This window comes from Protopterus annectens, chromosome 9.part0 (genome assembly GCF_019279795.1).
Source record: "Protopterus annectens isolate FY-2018-M chromosome 9.part0, PAN1.0, whole genome shotgun sequence".
Lineage (NCBI taxonomy): Eukaryota > Metazoa > Chordata > Ceratodontiformes > Protopteridae > Protopterus > Protopterus annectens.
Genome location: NC_056743.1, coordinates 1,938,681,951 through 1,938,704,759, shown reverse-complemented (window position 1 = coordinate 1,938,704,759; position 22,809 = coordinate 1,938,681,951). Strand labels below are relative to the sequence as shown.

General features: G+C 43.0%; 1 protein-coding gene across 1 annotated transcript in view; it reads left to right on the top strand.

Moving 5' to 3' along the window:
- ATG4D (autophagy related 4D cysteine peptidase) overlaps window positions 1-22,809 on the top strand; it is a 444,330-nt gene that overhangs the window by 161,326 nt on the left and 260,195 nt on the right. The window contains exons 6-7 of the mRNA XM_044084746.1: window positions 8,262-8,326; window positions 10,844-10,989. Coding sequence (XP_043940681.1) covers window positions 8,262-8,326; window positions 10,844-10,989 — 211 coding nt within the window. The remainder of the gene's footprint in view (window positions 1-8,261; window positions 8,327-10,843; window positions 10,990-22,809) is intronic.

Sequence of the window (22,809 nt, the reverse complement as noted above, 5' to 3'; positions counted from 1 at the left end):
GAGTCCCACAGGGTTCGGTCCTGGGTCCTCTCCTGTTGGTATCTACTATTCTGAAGTCCAGGCCAACACGAAGGGACTCTGGCTGACAAAGTTTGCAGACTATTGCAAGTTGGGAGCTATTATTAACTCCACAAGTGATGTTGGCATCCTACAGAAAGGCCTCACTGAGACAAACAACTGGTGTCAGAACCATGGCCTTAAGCTCAGTGCCAAAAAATGTGTAGTGTCCCCCTTCAGGAAAAATCTGGTTCCCATGAATTACCACATCGATGGTAGTGCACTGAACACAGGCGTTCGTTATAAAAGATCTGGGAACACAGGTTGACAGCAACCTCTCTTTTGACCACCACATTGCCACTCTGGTCAGAAAGTCCTTCTATTTGGGACATCTCATTACTAAGGGTTTTGCATCCAGGAAAGAAATAGGTCATTGTCTCCCTCTAGTCTTCCCTCATTAGGCCAGTCATTGAGTACAATGCCCCATTTGGCATGTACCTCACTTAACACCTGCAGCAACTGGAGAGGCCACAAAAGTACCTCACAAAGAGGATCCTAGGCCTTAAACATTTGTCCTGTAGGGCCAAACTAAAAAAAACTCCCAACTAATTCTCTGTCTCATATCACCTACTTAGAGGCGATCTCTGCTTGAGTTAAAAAAACATGTCTGACCCAGCTCTGTTAGAAATGCTACATCTAAAGAAATCCCAATCCCTCCACACCACATGCTCCAGAGACCTCAACATCATTACCACAATCAACAGAACATGCTGGAGGGACAGGTTCATAACCCAGAGACTGTCCATGCTATGGAATAGACTTCCCATGCATGTCAAGGAGAGCACCGTATCTTGATGAGTGAATGGGAAATAGAAAATTCACCCCGGGGATCACTCCAGTGGCTTTATTCGACAGAGGTACTGAGAACTAAGGTTGGGTGGCACGATGCCATGGTAATCCTATAGGCTAGGCTTGTAAAGGCTCCAGGCCATTAGCCTAGGGCACACCTATGAACCTGTTAGCACACTACCAGCAGTGACTGATTTAAACCCCACCCACCTCACATTTAAATGCATCTGGTTAAAAAATTCACAACTAATACTTAACCCTGAAAAGGCTCAACTTATGCTTTTCTATCCTACCAAAACTATTGACTCGTCTGCTTTTTTCTATGTCAGTTCTGCCAGTAACACCCGAATCTCCCCAGTAACACCCGAATCTCCCCAGTATCACAAGCTAAACTTCTTGATGTAACACTTGACCAAAACCTAAAGTTTGACAAATATGTAACACAAACCATATCCAAAGTCCATAAAAAACTGGGAACTCTATACGCTGCAAAAACTGGCCAACCAAAAACACCAAAATTACTATATCCAGAACTCACATTCTCTCTACATTGTTCTGTGCATCCCCTGTATTAACAAACCTTAACAAGACAGACTTACACAAATTGTTCACGTGGTATAATAAAATAGCTAGATTTGTAACCAACTCTAATTTCTGCTCCCACCACGGTCACTCACTGAAACAACTAGGTTGGCTAGAACTCCCCAGCTTACTAAACTACAATACTTGCTGTACCACCCAAACAAGATTCCTGATCTCTCAGGCTTACTCAACTTTCACAATACTGCTTGCCAACTAAGATCCACAGACAAAGGCATTCTTGAAGTAGCTAAGTGTAGAGACAGTGCTGGTGAATCCCTCTACTCCTGCACAGTTGCTAAAATCTGGAATTCTCTTCCACCAGATATCAGATTGCAAAGCAGCAGTCCCATCTTTAAAACCCAGTTAAAAGCTCACCTCAGCCTCATCTGGTAATGTACCTGTGCTGACCATGGTTAGCCCTACTACCATCATTCAGATAAATCTTCCTCTGGCAGTACTCAAAGGTCAAACACGTAGAAAAAAAACTACATAAATTGTATTTTTAAATGTATGTATATAATTGTATATAGTATTACTGCACTTTCTTACTCGATTACATTATATTTTCTGCTTTACTACTGTGCACTCTATATATTGTACACTTCTGTAACTTCTCATCATACTATGCCATGATGTACTATTTGTTTGTTTGTTTAATTAATTTGTACTCCTCTCTGACTTTCGCATTTTTATCATGTATGTGGAGCTTTTGTATTATTTATTTATTTATTTTTTTGATTGTCATGTATGTGGAGTTTTTCTCCCTGGGTCTCTGCTGAAAATGGGCAATTGATTGCCCAGTCAGACCAACTCTGTAATCAAATATAAAATAAATACATAAATAAATCTGCATACATGCATAGAACTGCTGTACAATATAGCATGGAATTTGCATTGACATTTATTATATAATTAAAAAGAGCATTATTTTAACTTGCACTTCAGTCTCTTCATTGTCCTTCTAAACATTAATACAAAGTGGGGATTATGTCTTGCAGAGATCTACTGCCATTTTAACATAGTCATCAAACTTCTGGTCTTTTTCAGCCACTTTTTCCTACAGTACCGCAGGTCTTGTCTGCAAACCAATCTAATGAGAATTTGATTTTACAATTCTCTCATGTATTCATTAATTTCTCAATATTTCGGTCATAATGTTATCCTCCCACTGGTCTCTCTTTCATTTCCAAGGTACTGCTGATTCTTTTGTTCTGCTCCTGGGCTTTTGTTTGTTTTGTTTTTGAACAATGGAAATTTGTTTCATGGGCAGATTCTCTCTACGGGCATTATCATCGTCAGAAGAATGAAAAGTAGATCCCCCTTCATCTAGATGGCTCACACTGTGCTGGCTAAACTTTATTTCCTTCTTAGCCTGTTCTTTGAACCTGTATGCAGAAAAATATTGTGAAAACAGCTGAATATAGCAACTTGTTTCTCACACTTGCCTTTCAACAGTCCCTGCTGCCGGGGATAAACTTGCTTCTCTTCTTTGTGGTAGACAGTGAATATTCATTTTCCACAAACACTCTAGTGTCCCTAGTTTAATACTTTCCCTTTATGTCATGGTTTTGACACAACATCCCTTCCTGTTAGTATGACTGCATCTTTACTAATACAAGTCTTTGCTGCTTTGTCATGGCCAGATTTGGAGCATTACACTGTGTGCTCTCTCCGTTAAGTCTTGGTGTGGAATACCAATTCAGTTGTTTTTTGTACATTTATAAATTTAATGCAGTTTGTTTCTTCTGGTTTCTCTGTTATAGCAGAAAATCTTAGGTTTTATTTGCATTTTTTAACTACAGTTTTTCGAAAAAGTTCTTTCTGAGAAACTTTATATTCAGTCAGCCTTTCCTTCCTTTTTTCCTCATTTCCAGTGTTGTAAGCTCATCTAAATAGCTACTTAAAGCTTATTGTATTCTGTCCAGCCTTTTGTCATTTGACTTGCATATATTCCTCCAGTGTCCCACATATTTTATACATATCTTGAGTGCATAAGATTTATTTTTGCCTCTAAATTACTTGAAACCATCTCTTACACTAAAGTTGAAACTTTGACTTCTATTTGTTAAACAGCTTCTTTGTTCTTACCAAGCAGAGTTTTTTCTTATTTTCTAATAGATTTTTCTCTTACTTTCTACAGATTTCTTCTTTGCTGGCATTCAAGCAGTGTAATGACTAGCCAGTAACTGAATTTTACTCCACCTGTTAACTGTTGCTGACTTGTAGCACTTTGTTTTCACACTGGGAGAGCTGATATCAACCTGCTGCTCAGTGCACAGCCATTTTGGAACTCTATCAGTTGAAGTTCTTAGTGAAATGATAGATTTGTCTCTTGGTTTGTGTTACCAAAATTGTGAAAGCTTTTTTTTTTTTTTTAACCCCTTTATTGACTTATCACTTGAGACCTAGTCAAACTTACATTTATATAAAAGTAGTCAAACCATATTAACAAGGTCACGTAACATTTACAAATATATTGTTCTGTACAATATAATCAAACCAACATTACATTGTTCAATTTCTGCCTTCTTTTAAACCCCCTAGATTCCTCCTCCAAAACATTTTCTGCATGTGTTATTCCCACAGTTTCCATTGTTTCTATGTAATTTACTCCTACCCTTTTCGTAACATCCCAATTCCTGTTCTTTTATCTCTGCTACAATATTCATTATTTCAAGTATGGTTGGTGTAGACTTTGACTTCCATTGCAAAAGCGTGTTTCTTGATCAGGTTGTGGGTAGGCTCCATTCCACTTAGAATCTGGCACAGTCTCTAGTGCTGGATGTGTACTTATAGTTGGTGCACAATGTCATAGTATATGCTAGCATCAGGAGCCTGTTTACTGGGCACAGGGGCTTCCAAGAAAATAGTGCCAGACTGTGACTGGTGGAGAGAATAAACTGAATCATTGAGCCATTGAAGAGGGGCCCTTGTAAATTATTCTTGTTCTGTGTCCCTGAATCCCCAAACATGTATTCTCAGAATTATCACAAGTGAAATGTAAAACTCGGTACTACTTGATATTTGCTTGTCCACCTCCAAGTTTCTCATTAGACTTGTCTCATATCTTGTACCTCTTTCAGTCTCTGGATCCCCTACTAATAGAATTTTTTTTTCAGTCTGAAATAAGAAGTTTAACTTATTAACATTTAAATAAAAATCAACCCAAACATTGGCTTCTCTAGGTACCCCAGTGGTCACTTTGTCTGAACATTTCCTTTTCCATCCTCTCTTCAGCCGTGTTTCTGCCTACTTCAGTGTCCTTTTATCCTGCCAAACCTTTAAGCTTGGTCATTAACCTTTGAGAAATTTTATTGGAAACTTTGCCATGTATCTTGAAAAAAATTACATCTTCAGATTTCCTCCTCATTGGGTACACAGTTGTACATTTAAATTTACGTGATCTGAAATGGTCTTTTGGCGGTGAAGCCACGCAGGGTAGTGTCCTGCAATTTATTCACTGGTGATTTTTTTTCTCTTCCCTACAGATATTTCTGTCACTGTTGTCTTTTGACTGTCAGTTCCTTCCTCTTAGCAACCTGAAATGAGGAGCTTATCAAAGTATAACTCCAGCGACCCATACCCGGTTCGGTTCCCATACTGGGTGGGACAATTTCTACAGCTGCTGTTCTAGCACACAGCTTGGTGAGGCAGCCTGCTCTTGGGCTGTTCCATTGCGTGCTGTATTCTAGGGAGTGAAAGGTCAAGGTCTTCAGACAGGCAGGACAGTGTAAAACATGTAAATGTCAAGAAAACAATTCATCTAATAAATGCTCTCAAATCTCTGGATGATTTTTGGACTCCAGGCCGTGTGGTAATACTCACAGACAGCACCACAGTGATGCTGGTACATAAACAAGGGAGGAACCATATCATACTCCATGTGCAGATTAGATGTGGTAGCCTGACATCTAGCAACTTAGTTCATTCTGTCCCACCAAGCTATGTACCTTCAGTCAGAGCAAAACATTGTGGCAGACGAGCATAGCAGGACCAGGACATTCCTTCACAAATGGAAGTTACTCTCACGGGAGGGTCATCCAGGAATTGATCCAGTTGTGGGAACTCCTAAAGTAGATCTGTTTGCCTCCAGTCAAAAAGGCAGTTAAAGAAATTCTGCTCTTGGACTCCTTGCAAGCTGGCCTGGTAGATGGATGCATTTTCTTTTCCCTGGATGGGTAATGTTCCATTTTGCTCTTGTACCTTTACCTAGAGTTCTAAAGATTCAGAAGAACTCGTCAAAGTTAATTGTTGAGTTCCTGTTGGCTCAGCAGCAGTGGTTCTTCCATTTGAAAATTACCATGGAAATTACCACAGAATTCCTCACAGAATGGACTTGCACAGGAAAAGGGGGTATTTTATACATCCCAACTTTGTTAGTTGGTGCTAGTCCAAGAAGCAAGTTCCTTTTAAGGCTCAGACCTCTGTGATTCAGTATTTGTCAGTTATTTCCAATGTCCTCACTAATTCTATTAAGATTCACCTCTGTCAGGTATCTGCTTGTCTGCGCTGATATCTTTCTTCCCCAGCACAATAAAATAATTTTTAGAAAGGGATGTTGCATATCTGCTCACCTAGTAGACAGGGGGCCCCTACTTGGGATCTTTATTAGAAGAACTTGCCCTGTTTCCTTTTGAACATGCTGACGAGGTAGGTTTGAAGATTGTATCTTGGAAAAGTTACTCATTGCTCTGTCTTCTGCAGGAACAGTATCAGAGTTATAAGCTCTTTTGATAAGTTATCCCTATCTCATTTTTCTTAAAGATGGGGTAACTTTGAGAACAAATCTTTCATTTATGCCCATGATTGTTTCAGAATTTAGACTAAGCCAAGATTTTATTTCCAAAGGCAAATAAAAAGGAAGAGAGAATTTTACACACTTTGGATCTCCACAGGCGGGTCAGATACTACATTGTTAGAACAAAAACATTCAAGCGTTTTGATCAACTTGTTTGTCTGTTATGAAGATAAGAAGAGGCAACCAATGCCTAGACAGAGAGTTACCAGATGGTTTTCCTTGCTGTTATTTTATTATTCTCCCTGTAGCAAGTCACTTCCAGACAATGGCCAGGCGGAGTCTAGTAGGGCATTGTCTGCTTCTGTAGCATTTTAAACAGGTGTGGCCTCCAGAAATGTACTAGGGGTAGCAAGTTAGTCATGTGTTCTGGGCCAGAGCAGGCTTTACTACAATTACTCTGCAGAGATTACTGGGCTCTGATCCTTACTTCTTCCTTCTCTCTTTCTTTCTAGGATCTGTTATTCATCCCATATAGCTTAGACTACTGCAGAAGTGATCTAATAAACATAGTAAAGTTGCATAAGTAAACTTATCGTAACCACAGAAGTTCAGATAGACCACTGCTACAGTAAACTCTCCTTCCCACTCCCTCTATCCATCCTCCTGTTTTTGCTGTTTTCACCAGCGTGTGGGATGTTTTATGTTCTCATCTGGCAGAGAGCTCTAGCCTCTCTCTTCCGGGGCAATAAATTCCTAACTTTAGGTGTTTTCATTATATACTGCATATGTCATGCAGGGTAGTTGCTATGGTACGTTGAAAGTGACGTAAAGGCTTACAAGGCTCCATCTGGTCCGGTCCTTCACAGGGCATCCCGTAAAGCTTAGGCTTGTGTAGCAGTGATCAGTTCGAACATTTACTGTTAAGGTCAGCTTATGTATACAACTGTACTTTCCTTGCATAAAGGTGAGTCTTGCTAAGAAGGTGTTGGGTAAATTATAGGCCAGTTATCTTTGTAAAGGTGTGTGTGCGTGTGCGCACTCGCTACTTTTCTACTTCCAATCCTCATACTCGAAAGATTTTTGTTGAGACTTCTTTATTCTGTGATGGTCGCTGTTGTCACTGCTTTTGAAGGTGCATTTTCAGAGAGATATGATTTGCCCCATGTCCTCCCCCAGCCTAACTTGAAGGAATATATCCTGTGTTTCTCCTTCCCTTTCAGTCTGCCTGGGTCTTTAACATTCATCTCTAAACAACCCTTCCCTTTTCTACTGACCCACAAGATTTGTATAAGCTCCTTTCTCTGCAAGATGCAGCATGTGTATCACCTGCGGTGTCCTTTGAATAGATTATGAGATGAACTGCGCACTGTCAGTGCACTGAAAGGCACTTGTAACATGTTTATAGTTGGATTTTCTCTCCAAGTGGTACGTTCTGGAATGGTTGAAGTCATACGCAGTTTACAAGACTGCACAAGAGCTGAAAACTTACTTAAATGGTTTTAATCTATGATGTGAAGGATTATTTCAAACGTGTATGTTGATGGGGCAAAACTGCCCACTGAATGAGAATTTGGTCTGTGTGTTCAAGTTAGTTTAGACTTCCTTGTGTGGACGGTAGTGTACCCAAGAGTTTACTAAGGCTTTAAAGCATTATTTTATTAATAAATGTTTGACTGCAGTGATGTAGTAAAAACATTGCAGATGTGGTATGGAGAGTATTTATTAATTTAAGGGTCTTCTGGTAGCTGAATGGATGTAGGCATTTATAGGGAACTATAAGCCATTTCTTGGATTCTTGAAATAGGAAATGGAAATCCCAGGTGGAAAAGCATTTCTCAACTACATCTTAATCCATCTGTGGAATCTATAATTTTTAGTGTTGCCTGATGGGCTAATGTCTCAAGTGTTGTGCAGAAATTCTTCAGAATCCCTCTTTGGGGGTTTAGTACACAGTGCTTGCTGCAGGTCCAAGAGTGTAAATTACTCAAAAATTAGTTTTAATGCATGTACAACCACTGTTCATTTGCACTTGTTGGAATCTGATTTTTTTGTAAATTCCAGGACATCTTTTTAACAATTTATTTTTTCCCCCCAGGAAAGCAGTTGAAAAAGTATATGAAGTGAAAGATCTCTCTGTGTATGTTGCCCAGGATTGTACAGGTAAATAATTCCCTTTATATTATTTTTCTTTCAGTATTCTGTGTTATCCAAGAGGTATGATAGCGGAATTGGTTAGTTGTTCTTCACAGCACCATAATTCTGTTGGGATGTCCAGTATATCTAAGATGAATTTCTTTGCATGCATGGGTTTTTGCTTTTCCCAAGGTGCCATTTCCTTATAGACATGCATTAAATAGGCTCTTAATGTAGAATTAGCCCTTGCTGTTACAGCTCAGTCAACTTCCCTGGTTAACACTGTACCCCCTTCTCTGGACCAGGCTTCCCATCCATCTAAAGCAGAGTTCCTCCCTAACCCAATTCAAGTGTAACTTGGACATTTGGATGGAGAACTGGAAATTCATCCCTGGTATGGTGCCTGTGCCTGTAATAGATGCAGGCAGCCTGCAAATGGTTCGTATTATTGCAACCACGCTTTCTCGCTGGCCCGTTGTTGTTGTTGTTATGTACACTGCCTAACGGCAGAATAATCCTCAAACCAAAAATTGTCGTTGATGCCAAAGTAGGGGAAAAAGTGAGCAGGCAGTTTGATATGAATATCTTCATATACATTATGTTTGGTGTTAGACTTTTGTTACAATTAGGGAAATTATGCAGAAACTAAGAGAGAATGTAATATCCAGAATGAACAATGAACTACCTTGTTAACTATATCTGTTGTTATCAGTATTCATTTTATTGTAGAATGCGATGGAGAATAAAAAGGAGCTAACTTTTTACAAACTGCTGTCCTTCGCTTTAACCATCTACAGTATATATCGTAAGATCACATAGTGAGGCAAATTGTTTTTTCTATCTGCTAAGACTGAAATATGTCGGATAAGGAAGATATCCGCAGTAATTCATGGGACCTTATCTCTACCCATCAGTAATGCTATTCAAAAAAAAGCTTCCAAAATTCAAGGCTAGCTTGTTCAACGCATCAGCAACCATACACCCCTTTTTGCAGCCTCTTACTAGTCCTTCCACACCGTAACAGCTGGAGCATGAAAGAAAATAACTACCTTTTTACACTTTTCCCAACTTAGACTGATCAAATCCCATGCAAAATAACACCGAGTCCAATGTCATTTAAATAAATATTGTTGTAGTGACAATGTCTGTCAGACAATCCCACTTACTACTGTTAAATCAAGTGCAAGACAACAATGACGACTTTCTGAAAAATACAACTACCATGCTGGCGAAACTGTGTAGCTGTGAATACACAAATAACAGCCTGGCGAGAATGCGTGGTTGTGATAATACATAAGTACCGTTTCATCTCCCATGCCCCTGCTTGTAAATGTTCCATCTCCTAAGTCCCTGCATACACATATGTAGGGTGCCAGAACTTGTCAGAGACTTAGGATGCATGGCTTGGCTTAAAAAGGCCCTTGTGGTTGTTAGCCTAATACCCACCTGTGAACAACCGAGGTCTTCATGTTCACTTTTGCTGGGGGTTTTTTTTTTTTTTTTTTAATATAGCACTGTATCTCCTTATGAACTGGAAAAAGTACAGTTGCCCTTTAACTACCCTGATTAGTTTTTTCTTTCTTGTGTAAGTAAAGAAAACAGGAATATTCTCATTCAGCAAATAGGGTACCTAACGGATGAGACTCCCTGGTTGTAAAACGGGAGCAGCTCTGTCAGCCTGAACATGTATGTTTCCATAATTTATTTTTACTCTTAATTCCCCCACTTCAGTTGGCCACAATGACTGGGATCCTCTTCAAAACCAAACTGCCATCCTTTTCACATAATGGTTGCTGCCATAACTGTATTACATGTGGTACAGCAGAGGTTAAAGGTCCCCACACCATCCCAGACTGGAGCTTTGTGGTACTGCAAGATTATTGTTTCACTGATAACTACAGCTCTCCTTCCTTTCATGGACATACTTCATGTTATTGTAAAATCTAATGCTGTTTTAAGCTGGAGCTTGTATTTATGCCTGTTGGCCCCATGGGGAAAAACAAATTAAGCCTTGATGGTTTTCCAGTTGACTCAGACTTGCTTAGTGACCTTGAAGCTGGAGAAACCCATGAGGGAAGATGGTAGAAAGTGGCTCATGGTGACTTACCCAGCCTTATGCAAGGGTAGCACCTTGGTCTGCTGAATGATTGGCATCCTTCATTGGCTGGTTATCCCAGAAGGTGTAAAGTCAAGTCCAGGAATGAGTGCCCAGAGAGCAGAGTGCGCACACTTTAGGAAACACTGGACACAAGCAGAAGTACAAATGCCAAAAGGGGCTTGTGCTCACTCAGCGTGCTATGGGTGAGGGACCTAGGGCATAGAAAATCATGCCTTTTGGTTGGATGATTGCATCCTGTGGTTGCCTCTTAACCCACTGAAGACAAATGTGTTGGTCAGGCAATGAAGTGCTGATGTTTGGAATGAAGAGTCTTGGAAAAGATGCGTATGGGCTCTTATGAATTCTTAAGGGTTTCTACTGGAACTAATATTCTAACTGCTACAGTAACATCTTTGCAACTGTTTCCTTGTTTCTTTTCTTGGCAGTGTACAAGGCTGATGTGGTGCGTCTCTGTCATAGTGAAGCCGGACGTAGCGTGGAATCCAGCAGTCAGTGGAAGGCTGTAATCATTCTTGTACCTGTACGTTTGGGAGGCGAGACTCTGAACCCTGTCTACATGGACTGTGTAAAGGTATAGCCATTAAACCCTAACCACCATTTTTTCTGTCTCAGCTTGCTAAATGTTTGGAAAACAACATGTTTGGCACATTTCTTAGTGAGATGAATTTGATATGCAGTTTGTTTTTTCTGTTGTGTACTGTTTGCTTCCATTTCCACTGCAGATTTCTATTACTTTGTTTAAATTTATTAGCTATCTCTGTTAGTGTAGGTCGTTCTTTTCCCTACTGTATCCCCAGCCAGGGGTGCTCAGTCTTGTATTTTGTAGGTAATTTGGAGCGCTAGAGCAGTAGGTACAAGAAGCTTGGGCTATAGAAGTTTTTTTGGGGGCAGATTGTTTGAAATTGACCCTTTTTAACTGTTAATTTTGTGCTGCATCATTTGTGAGTTTGTATGGCTAGTGAAATATCTTCATCTTATTCCTGGAAACCTGTTTGTTGCTTTGTGTTTACAGATGATGTTCTTTCAGAGTATTCCAACCATCAACTAAAAATACTTTATTATGGCAAAGTTTTCAAGTACGAGACTCTCTTTTTCAGTGCATTCATAGTACATCACCAAACATATTTAAATACTCAGTAATATCCAATAGAACATCCTGGAAAAAGCAGTGGTAGCTGTAATACCAAAAGAGGGTAAAGATCCATCAGACCCAGCTTTATACAGGCCCATTTCAATACTGAACCATGATTATACAGTGTTCCTGTCTATAATGGCTAAAAGAATGACAAAAGTAATGCAAAAATTGACAGATATAGATCACTGTGGTTTTGTGGAGGGGAGGCAAACATTTGACAACATTAACAGAACATTGATGATCCAAAGGGAAGCAATGTAGAAGATACCATTGATGTAATGTTGTTGGTCTTCATTTATCCTTGACATATGGGACTCTGTTCCTGTAGTCGGAACTGGCTCAGCCATTATAACAGCTTGCGAGAACCAAAAACCCTTGAGCTACGTCCCTACCCAGAATGCCCCCTCTAAATTACCTCGGATCTCATTTGCTGATCTTTCTGCATAAGACCCCAATTCTTGAGCTAAGTGTATTTTCATTATTTTTATTTGAAACGTATTTAATTCCTTGTAGAACAATCTTTTTCTCCCTGTCCAGTTAACATTTTCACATTCTGTTTGCAGAAGAAAAATGCCCAATTCTGATGGCCATTCATCTTGTGTCTACTGCTTGGGCCCAGTGCATTTACAAGAGGATACAACCTCCCAGTGACTAAAGGCTTGATAAATCAAGCCTTTAGTCACTGGGCCGTCGTAGAAAGGACTGATTAAGACATCTTTTGATGAGGCTTTGTCCGGTCAGTGTAGGAAATCCAAATCTGATGCGTCTTCACCTTCTTCCTCTTCCTGTGAAATCAAACATGGAATGAAGAGGAGTCTCATGGTACTGTTGTCCCCTTCAGCTCCAGCACACAAGAGACCTAAATCTTTGGTTCCCATACACTCTGCAGAACTAAAGTTAAGTGCCAAAAAACCTTTGGTGCCAACTTCAGCACCAACTGTGGTAAACATGGCGCCAACTGTTCATGTGACTTCCTCTCCATTGGTCCCATCTGTAATTTTGGAACCAGTTCCTTCTATGGTGCCGTCAATAACTTTGGAACCAGGGCTAAGTATTTCCCCTCATTAGATCCCTTTGTGGGGCACCTTGAAAGCCCCTTTTCAGAGAGACAGGAATCCCTCTCGGCATTCTCTGTCCGTTCCTGTAGGAGTCTGACAGAAGTCAACGTTGTGAGGTTGGTGGATCAGCTCTTCATGGTTAGAGGTCTTACAGTCTCTTCCCAGGTTTCACTCCCTTCTGGAAATGGGACTTTTTCTCCAAGGACTCCACCAGACATTCCTCCTCTTACCTCCACTGAGGTGTTAGAGACCGTGGCTCCGATTTCCCCGGTTCTGGCTGTTCCGGTGCTGACAGCTTTTATGCCTCCAGCTCCAGTGTCTGCCCTGAGTTCCTCATTTCCTTTGGAACCAATGGACCCCTGGGGTCGTACCTCCGCTGCCTTGTTCGTGGGCTCTTCCTCAGGTTCGACTTCGGTGGCAGTCTCCTTGGAGTGGGGTGGGACCACAGTTCCGAGGTTGTACTTCCCGGTTCTAAGCTTCCATCCGTCTTGGGGGTCCTGCCTTCATGGAGAGGGCCTTGGTCTCTGCAGGTTCTCAGCCAGTTCCTTCCCAATCGGAGCATTTTCCCGGGATTCTGTCTTGTCCAGAGCTTTCTCCAACCTCCATGCCCGAACAGCAGGCATCAAAGCTGCAAGATACCCCTGCACAGGACCTTACTTTTCTGAGTCCTCCACAGAGTTTCCCACTGAGAAGGTGCCCTGGAAGAGGACATGTAAGAGAAAACACCTAGATTCCCCAGAGGAATCTGTCACGGAGGACACAGACTTCAATGGTGGGGAGGGTTTCCCCCAGTCACCTGCCAGAAGACATCTCCTTTGGAGACGTTCTTGAAATATTAAAGCAGAAGGCTGGAAGCCCAAACACCCTTCCTCAGAGGAGTCGGTGTACCTGCAAGCTTTTGAAGCTCGCCCATCTACTTGTTGGGTGACCCCACCCATTAATCTGGTTAAGTTGATCGCACTGTGGGCATGGAAAGCCCCTGATTCCATAGAGCCAGTCCCCAGGAGACCAGAAAAAATTCTTTCGGCACCAGAGGACCATCAGTATTGGGCCAAGGGTTTAGTAGTAAATGCCATTGTGGTTGCAGCAGCCACAAAGAAGGAACTTGCAGACAAGAGTTCCACTGTTCATCCCCCTAACCAAGAGTCCAGGGCGATGGACAGGTTTGAGAAGCGGGTGTACACTTCTTTCACCTTTGACATACGGTCGTTGAACTTCATGGTTCACTTCACCAGACTCCAGAGGGATCTGATCAAGGAGCTCTCCAATACCCTTACAGGAGCTGTATCTGAGGAGGTACAGGGTAGAGTAACCTCCCAGCTTGCTGTCCTCGAATCTATTTCTAATTCGTCCATGAGGCTCATTGTGCATGCAGCCGAAGGGACGACTAGGGCAGCGGGTCCTGGTGTAGCCATAAAGAGGCATGCCTGGATTCACTTGTGTGAATTTGTGGTGCCATTTAAGTAATTTATCAGTTCGTCGTTTGTCATTATCCCTTTTTGGCCCCAAAGTCAGAGATACCTTGGCCAGGTGTGAAAAGGTTAGAAAGACCCTGCCTGCAGTTGGCATATGTTTCTCTGCCCCTTAATGCTCCTACTCCGGGAACCAGAGGAGTGGAAAAATGTGGTTCAAGAAAACCCAAGGCCCTTTCCAGGACACACGTGACAGTGGCCCCCCCCGGAGCAGAGGGGGGAGCTCCAATGGAAGATGCCGATTTTGAGGCAGAAATGGCCCGCAAAATCAGGGTTCCAAAGATTCCTTCTGTGGGAAACCCTACCAGCACTCCTGAAGGGAGGCCCAATTGCGTACCTCTGGAGGCAGTTTGGAGAAGAATATCCTTGCACTCACTAGCCTGGCAACAAGTAACCACAGATACTTGGGTGCGAGGGATCATTGCCAGAGGATATTCCCTTCATTCTCACTCCAAGAACAGGAAGAGGAATCCCCGATGTTCCACCAAATCAGAGGAATCGGGCAGCTCTGAAAATTCAAAGGTTGCTAGAAAAAGTCAGACCAGATAGGATCCGGACTCTACTCAAGGTTTTTTTTTTTTGGCGCCAAAAAAGACAGGGCACTGTAGACCAATTTTGGATCTCAGCCTTTTGAACAAGTTTGTTCAGCAGACAAAATTCCAGTCACGGTTCAGTCTATTCTCCCCTTCTTAGGGAAAGATGATTAAATATACTCTATAGACCTCCAGGGCTCATATTATCACATAAAAATGGACAAGTATTCCAGAAAGTTCCTCCACTTATGGCTGAGAGCCAGTTACTGTCATTTCAGAGCTCTGCCCTTCAGTGTCACCACAGCCCCCCAGGTGTTCACCAAGTGTATGACAGTAGTAGCAGCTCATTTGAGACTGCACGGATTCCAAGTGTTTCCATATTTAGACTACTGGCTCATCACTGCTGCCACCAGGCAGTGTCGTATCAATGTTCTGGAACTGAGGGAAGCACTGTTAGCATTGCAAGCCTTCCAAGCTGCCCTCCCACTAGGAATGATTGCTACAAACCCAGTCATGAAGCGAACCTTACCCAGGCCTGGTGACTCTTTTTTAATTTAGTCCTCTTGTATCATTTCATAATGATCATTATTAAGATAGAGTTATTCTTGAGGAGTTAAAGTCACAAAATGTAGTCATAATTCTTGTACAGTTTTTTTAGAAATACTCCTGTAGTTTGCACCCTAAAAATGTGCATTACATATATGACACTAATTCTGTGACTAATGGTTCTGCGGAGTGCTCAGATATGCGTGCATTGTTTAGGAAACAACAGGTCGCTCACTGTACCATGTAAATGTATCTGGTTATATGACTGCATCTGCACCTCACCATGTAAATGTGTCTGGTTACATGAGTACATTTGCACCCCACCATATAAATGTATCTGGTTACACGACTACATCTGAACACAACAGTCCAAGACACTTGGTCCCCGCCAATCTGCATATCAATGTTCTGGAACTGAGGGAAGTGCTGCTAGTGTTGCAAGCATTCCATGCCTCTTCCAGCCACTTTCTGATAGCAATGCACATCCTGGGGAGCTCGAACATGATAGTGGGCAAGCTGGGTGGATGCATCCTCCTGCCTCATGAATGGTCTCTCAATCTCAGAGTGGGGAAGGAGATTTTCCATAGCTGAGACCTATTCGTGTCACCCCTGAACAAGTGCAGCAACTACTTTGCCCTAACCCCCCCCCCCCCCCAGGAGGCGTCCCCGAGAGACGCTGTTTTTCACAATTGGCCCTTGGGACTGCCTCCCCCCCTTCCACTAATACCTTACCTCTTGAAGAAAGCCATCAGGTTGAAGAGCAAGGTGATTCTCATTGCTCCATTCTGGCCTTGGCAGGTTTGGTTCCCCTTTCTTTGGCCTCACCTAATTCACCGTCCATAGACTTGGACCCAGATCCAGACCTCCTGTCCCATCCATAGGGACTAGTTCACCCCAGTCTGAAAAACCTCAAGCTTACAGCTTGATTGCTCCATTTCCATTGATCGCCAGGCAAAATAATCCATCCTGTCCAGTTCAAAAAATTTTGTTGGCTTCCCATAAACCTTCCACAGTAAGTGGAAATGATTTTCTGTTTGGGCATGTGATAATGGTATTGATACCTTTTCAGCACCAGTTGAAAAGGTTTTAGATGTCTTAGCTACACTTTTTGAACAGGGAGCTGCTGCTTCTGCCATCAAAGTTCAACTAGCTGTTATTTCCAGCTTCCATGACCACTTTGAAGAGCATTCATTAATCTCACATAGGTTGTGTAAAGATTTTAGGAAAGGACCTGTGAGGTTAAAACCATCTTATAGGGACCCCGTCATTCCCTAGGATCTTAATATGATCCTACAGTCCTTTGTCCATTTCCCTTTTGAGCCTGCGGCTACTTGAAGTTCCTTTTGTGGAAGACCATTTTGTTGGTAGCAGTTACGTCCATCAGAAAAATTTTAGAGATTCATGCGGTATCTTGAAAACCTCCATATTTGATTTGTCATAAGGACAGGGTGTCGCTAAGAAGCAGCCCATCCTTTCTTCAGTAGCAGTATCGTAATCATTCTATTGATTTACCAGGCCTCGTTCCGAATTTCCTAACAAGGGAGAATATTGTTTACACTTACTAGATGTCCACAGACAATTGTGTTTTTATCTCAGCAGAACTAAGGAATTCAGGAAGTTGGACCAGATGTCCTTCAAGGATGCATCTGCAGTCCTTGCAAATGGGTTGTCCTGTCGTCAGGCAGCCCTTCGGTTGGCCGGATTCCAAAGTCTGGGTCTGGCCTCGGCTGGTGTCGCACTTCACCCGACGTCATAGCTGCAGTTATTCGGGTATAAAGGCATCAGCCGACGCCATCTTCCCCAGTCTTTCTTGCTGCGTGGCGCCCGAAGCAGAAGCTGTTCGCAAGTGCCGGTCGGTCAGAACCAGAGATTACTACTACCGAATACTTCTACTACTACCGAAGACTTCTAAAAAGCTAAGTACCCCGTTGGGGACTCTTTCTTGCCTCAGCCAATGTCAGAAAAAGTGAATAACTGTTTAACTTGTGGGAAACAAATACCTCATAAAGATTTCCACTCTTACTGCTTACCTTGTTTTGGCCCAGACCACGACGTAGCAGCTTGTCTAGCCTGTGCTTCTTTTAACCGACGGACGCTTAGACGTCGGTCGGAATTTGCTGAGGAGTTTTTCGGCTCCGCTTTTGCTTACATTATGCCGTCGGATCCTCCGACTACGCAAATATCTAAAAAGCGCAAGGAAAAGGACCGACACTCGCGGTCCGCAGTTTCGGCCGAAACCGCGGTTAAGCCAACCGCGAGTGTCTCGGTTTCGACTGAAACCAAGCTCTCGGTTCTTCCTTCAGCCGAAAGCTTACCTTCTGCCGAGGCCTCATCCAACCTGGTGGAATCGGCTACTGAAATCCCACCTGCTCTTGCAGGTTCCCAGGATTTATCTGATACCATCCCCTTGGATATTTCAACCCCTGCACGTGGAGCTGCTAGGCCACCTGCAACCATGTCGATTAAGGCCTTTGCCAGGGCTAAAGCAGCTAAATCTACCAAAACAGTGCCTGCTAAGACCCCCTCTCACAGGCCTAGCTCTAGTTCACAAATGCTTAGTCTAGCAGAGGATCTCATTTCTTTGATCCGGGGATCCCAACCTCACCCAGACAGGGCCTCTCACCCACCTCCAGAGAAGAGGCCTAGAGCAGAGCCCCCTGAGCCAGTTTCTACAGATGACTGTGATGATTCAGATAATTCAAACCCTCCAGAGGGCCCTGACTCCCCTTATGAAGACTCTGATGCTGAAGAGTCCATTCCTTCTGCCTCTCCGCCTGAGGAATTTTCCTTTGGGGAAACCTTGCATGCTATGAGGGAACAATTTCAGTGGCAGGGCCAGGATTTTTCAGACTCTAGAAAAAGGCTTAGAACCTTTCTGCATTTACCACAGCATAGGCCTTTAGCCATCCCTCCAGTTCTTACTGTGGTGGATTATGCATTTAATGATGCTTGTACTGCTCCTGATTCACTTCCTCCGGCCCCTGCTAAGCCCGATAGGTACTACAGGGTCCCGGACACACATTATCATTTGTATAAGGCTCCTTTTGCAGATCCCGAAACTATCTCCCAGGGACCTAAGGCGGTAGCAGCTACCTCTGCCAAAACCCCCTCCCTCTGAAAGGGAATCCAGGGCCTTAGAGAGATGGGGTAAAAAAGTTTACACTTCTGCTACTCTTTCAGCTAGGGCCTTGAACTGTCAATTCCACATGATCCAGTATCAAGAATTTATGTTAGACCAGTTAACTAAACAGCTGTCCTCAGATGAACCATTAGACAAAAAATCTGTTCAGGAAATGGTACATAACATTCAGCAGGTCAGTAATCATTCCTTAAAATGCGGCTATGATGCACTGGAGGCTTCCTTTAGATCAGCCATGACTGGCACAGTGATCAGAAGGCATGCATGGTTAAAAGAGCAGGCCTTACCAGACCATGTCAAATCAAAGCTACTCGATGCTCCCATGGACAAGATCAATTTGTTTGGCTCTCCTGCACAACAGGTGCTGAAGAAGATGGAAGAGAAGGCAAAATCTGTCCAGACAGTCAAAGATTTCTTACAGGTCCAACCTCCAAGGTTTAACAGGAATTGGCCCTCCAAGAATTGGTCCTTTCCAGACACCTCCAGAGCTCAGAGAGGCAGGAATAGGCGCTCAAGAGGCAGAGGTCAATCCAGAGGTGCCTACAGAGGACGTCAGTGGCAGGCTAACAACCAGCGAGGTACAGCCACAGATACAGCCACCACCACTACTACAGGGCAATCACAGTGACTTGGCGCTGGCACCGCCTACCAGGGAACAACTAGAAGCACCCTTAGGCGGGAAACTAGCCTTATTTTCAGTGAACTGGCATTACATCACAGGAGACCAGTGGATTTTGCAGACAATAGACCAAGGTTACAGGTTTCACTTCCATACTCTACCAAGGAAGAGAAGAATGCCAAACCTACCTCCAAATCAAAAGGCAGAAGCTCTAAAACTAATAACTCACTTACTAAGGATGAGAGCTGTAGAAAGGGTACCATCTATGGAGCAAGGACAAGGATTTTACTCCAGGCTCTTCCTGGTACCAAGAAAAGAAAATCAATGGAGACCTATTCTCGACCTGTCCGCTTTAAACACATACCTCATTGTCCCAAAATTCAAAATGCTGTCCCTACAGCAACTTCTTCCCATGTTGGGCAAGGAGTCTTGGCTGGTAACTCTAGATCTCAAGGAGGCATACCTGCACGTCCCCATATGACCAAATTGCAGAAGATACCTCAGATTTCTTGCAGGATCAGAGCATTATCAATTCTCAGCATTGCCCTTTGGCTTATCTACTGCGCCCAGAGTGTTCACGAAATGCCTGGCATCAGTAATTGCTCATTGCAGGCTTCAGGGAATCCAAATCTACCCTTACCTGGACGACTGCCTGTTGCAAGCGGACAACAAAAACAAGCTAGCAGAAGACTTGAAAAGGGTCATTCATCTACTGCAAGCCCTGGGATACACAGTCAATATAAAAAAGTCAAGGCTGATACCATCCCAAAGGATAACCTTTTTGGGTGCAGAGCTGGACACATCAAAACGAATGGCATTCCTAACAGTAGAAAAACAGGAGCAACTACCTCTCTACTTCTTGGCATTAACAAAGCAGAACCAGCTAACAGCAAGAAAAGTCCTGCAAGCCTTGGGTTTCATGGCATCCTGCATAATATTGGTTCCACATGCCAGACTGCATATGAGAAAGTTACAGTGGTACCTAAGGAATTTATGGTCTCAGCACAAGCACAGCCTAGAAACCCAAATTCCAATAATCCCATGCCTGAAGCAAGAATTCCAATGGTGGGCTCAGGCCTGTCAATCAAACAAAGGACTGCCCTTCCACAACACTCAACCAAGCCAGACCATCACAACGGACGCCTCAGACCTCAGTTGGGGGGCACACATGTTGGGCAAGTGCATACAAGGCTTATGGACTCAAGACCAGCTGCACCTACACATAAATCAAAAGGAAATGCTGGCAGTAAAACTGGCAATTCTGACATTCAGACCATTTCTTCGACAAGGCCAACTGTTGATAAGGACAGACAACACCACAGTTATGTGGTACATCAACAAACAGGGAGGCACACATTCGTACCCTCTATGCCGGATGGCAATGGACCTCTGGAATGTGGCCCTGAGCTTCAACATTCAGTTACAAGCAATTTTTGTGCCAGGAAAAGAAAACATTCTAGCAGACATACTGAGCAGAACTACCACGGATGCCCACGAATGGATGCTGCATCCGGACATCTTCAAAACCATTACAAGAAAATGGGGACTACCAGAAATAGACTTATTTGCATCCCCACGCAATCACCAACTGAAGAAATTCTGCACAAGGGCGTACCACCCACTGGCTTGGAAAGTGGACTCCCTATCTTTCAGTTGGAAAAACCTGACAGCATATGCATTCCCACCACTTCCTTTGATGCACAAGGTGCTATTGAAGATCAAAGAGGACCGTCCAAGGATCATCCTGATAGCTCCAGACTGGCCAAGGCAACATTGGTACCCATTACTGAGGAGTATGTCTCGGGAACAAATATGGCCTCTACCCCTAGTTCCCTTATTGTTGACACAGAACAACTACAACACCCTGCATCCAAACCTGAAAACACTGCAACTGACTGCCTGGAACATTGCATAACACCAAATAACCCAAATTTATCCCAAAGGGTTAAAGACATTATCTTGGAGGCTCGCAGACCCTCAACAAGAAAAAAATATTCAGAAAAATGGAAAAGATATCACATTTGGAGTACTGCAAAAGGAGAAAATGTGTCACTGGTAAACATTGCCAACATCCTGGAATACTTGGCAGAGCTCTTCCACAACGGCCTGTCCTATTCTTCCATTAAGATTCATGCATCAGCTATTTCAGCAGAATACAACTTGGATCCTCCAGTCTTCTCACATCCTCTGCTCAGGCAGTTTCTGAGAGGAATTAAAAATGTAAAACCACCTAGGAAGCCACCATTGCCAACATGGGACTTGAACTTTGTGCTAGAAAAGTTGACACTCCCTCCTTTCGAACCAGCAGCAACAGCAGAATTACAATACTTATCATGGAAAACTGCTTTCCTGCTTGCAATCACTTCAGCAAGAAGGGTATCTGAGCTACAGGCATTAATGGCAGTACAGCCCTTCCTGATCTTCCATCAAGATAGAGTGTCCATGAGAACAAACCCTACTTTTATGCCAAAGGTGGTCTCCAGGGTATCTTTAAATCAAGCTATCCACCTACCTACATTCTTCCCCAACCCACAGAACAGGGGAGAAAGACTTTTGCATACCTTGGATGTACATAGACAATTACACTACTACCTGGACAGGACCAAGGGCAATAGAAAAACTGACAAGCTACTGGTAGCATATGCAACAGGAATTGAAGGAAAAGCAATTTCAAAACAGACAATCTCTAAGTGGATAGGAAATTGCATTAGATTTTGTTACTCCTACCATGGGAAGAAAACTCCAGAAAACATCAGGCCTCACTCTACAAGGGCTACAGCCACTACCACAGCTTTTCTACGAGGAGTGGCTACCAAAGACATTTTAGAGGCTGCTACTTGGAGCTCTGTGCATACATTTGCCAAGCATTATAATTTACCTTTATACTCCAGATCCCGAGCAGGTTTTGCCACTGCTGTTTTGCAAGGGATCTTAACTACACCATAATCTTATTTCTCCTCCTCCCCCAGTTTGGCTATGGTATTGTACCCATTTGTAAGGACTGCAGATGCATCCTTGAAGGACATAGTACAGTTTTGTACCTACCATAAATGTAGATGTCCGATAGGAATGCATCTGCAGTCAGGATTACCCACCCTCCTTCCCCTCTGTGGTACTCCTAGGGTATTTGCCCATCTTGTAGCTGGCTGGGGGAATCTATTATGGTGTATTTGTTTGTATATATGTACATACATGCTTATTTTTTGTTTGCTCTCTACTATTTAGAACCATTTGCATTTATCCAAATTTAGCCTTCCTAGAGGGCACCTGGCATCTGGGGCAAGAAACACTGAGGAAGATGGCGTCGGCTGATGCCTTTATACCCGAATAACTGCAGCTATGATGTTGGGTGAAGTGCGACACCAGCCGAGGCCAGACCCAGACTTTGGAATCCGGCCGACCGAAGGGCTGCCTGACGACAGGACAACCCATTTGTATGGACTGCAGATGCATTCCTATCGGACATCTACATTTATGGTAGGTACAAAACTGTACTTTATTTGTCTGCTTCTCAAGTCCATCCATGGGTAAACTAGATTCCTAAAGGTCACTTTAAGTGGTTAAGGGAATGTACAAGTTTCATCTACAGTAAGAAAAATCTCCAGTTAGCATGCTCAGTGAGAGCACATTCTGCAAGGGCAATAGCCATGTGTGCTGTTTTTCACTCAAAGGCTTCCATGTATAAAATATGTGCAGCAGCAACCTGGGCTACTCCACATACCTTTATCACTCATTACAAATTGGATCTGGTCTCCAGGGGAAGAGCATCTTTTGGCTCTGTGGTGCTCAGGAATATCCTTTCATTATGGCCTTCCAAGATACAAGGTAGCTGGGGACTCTCTCCCATACGTCAAAGATAAATGAAGATTGACAACATCAAATAAAGAAG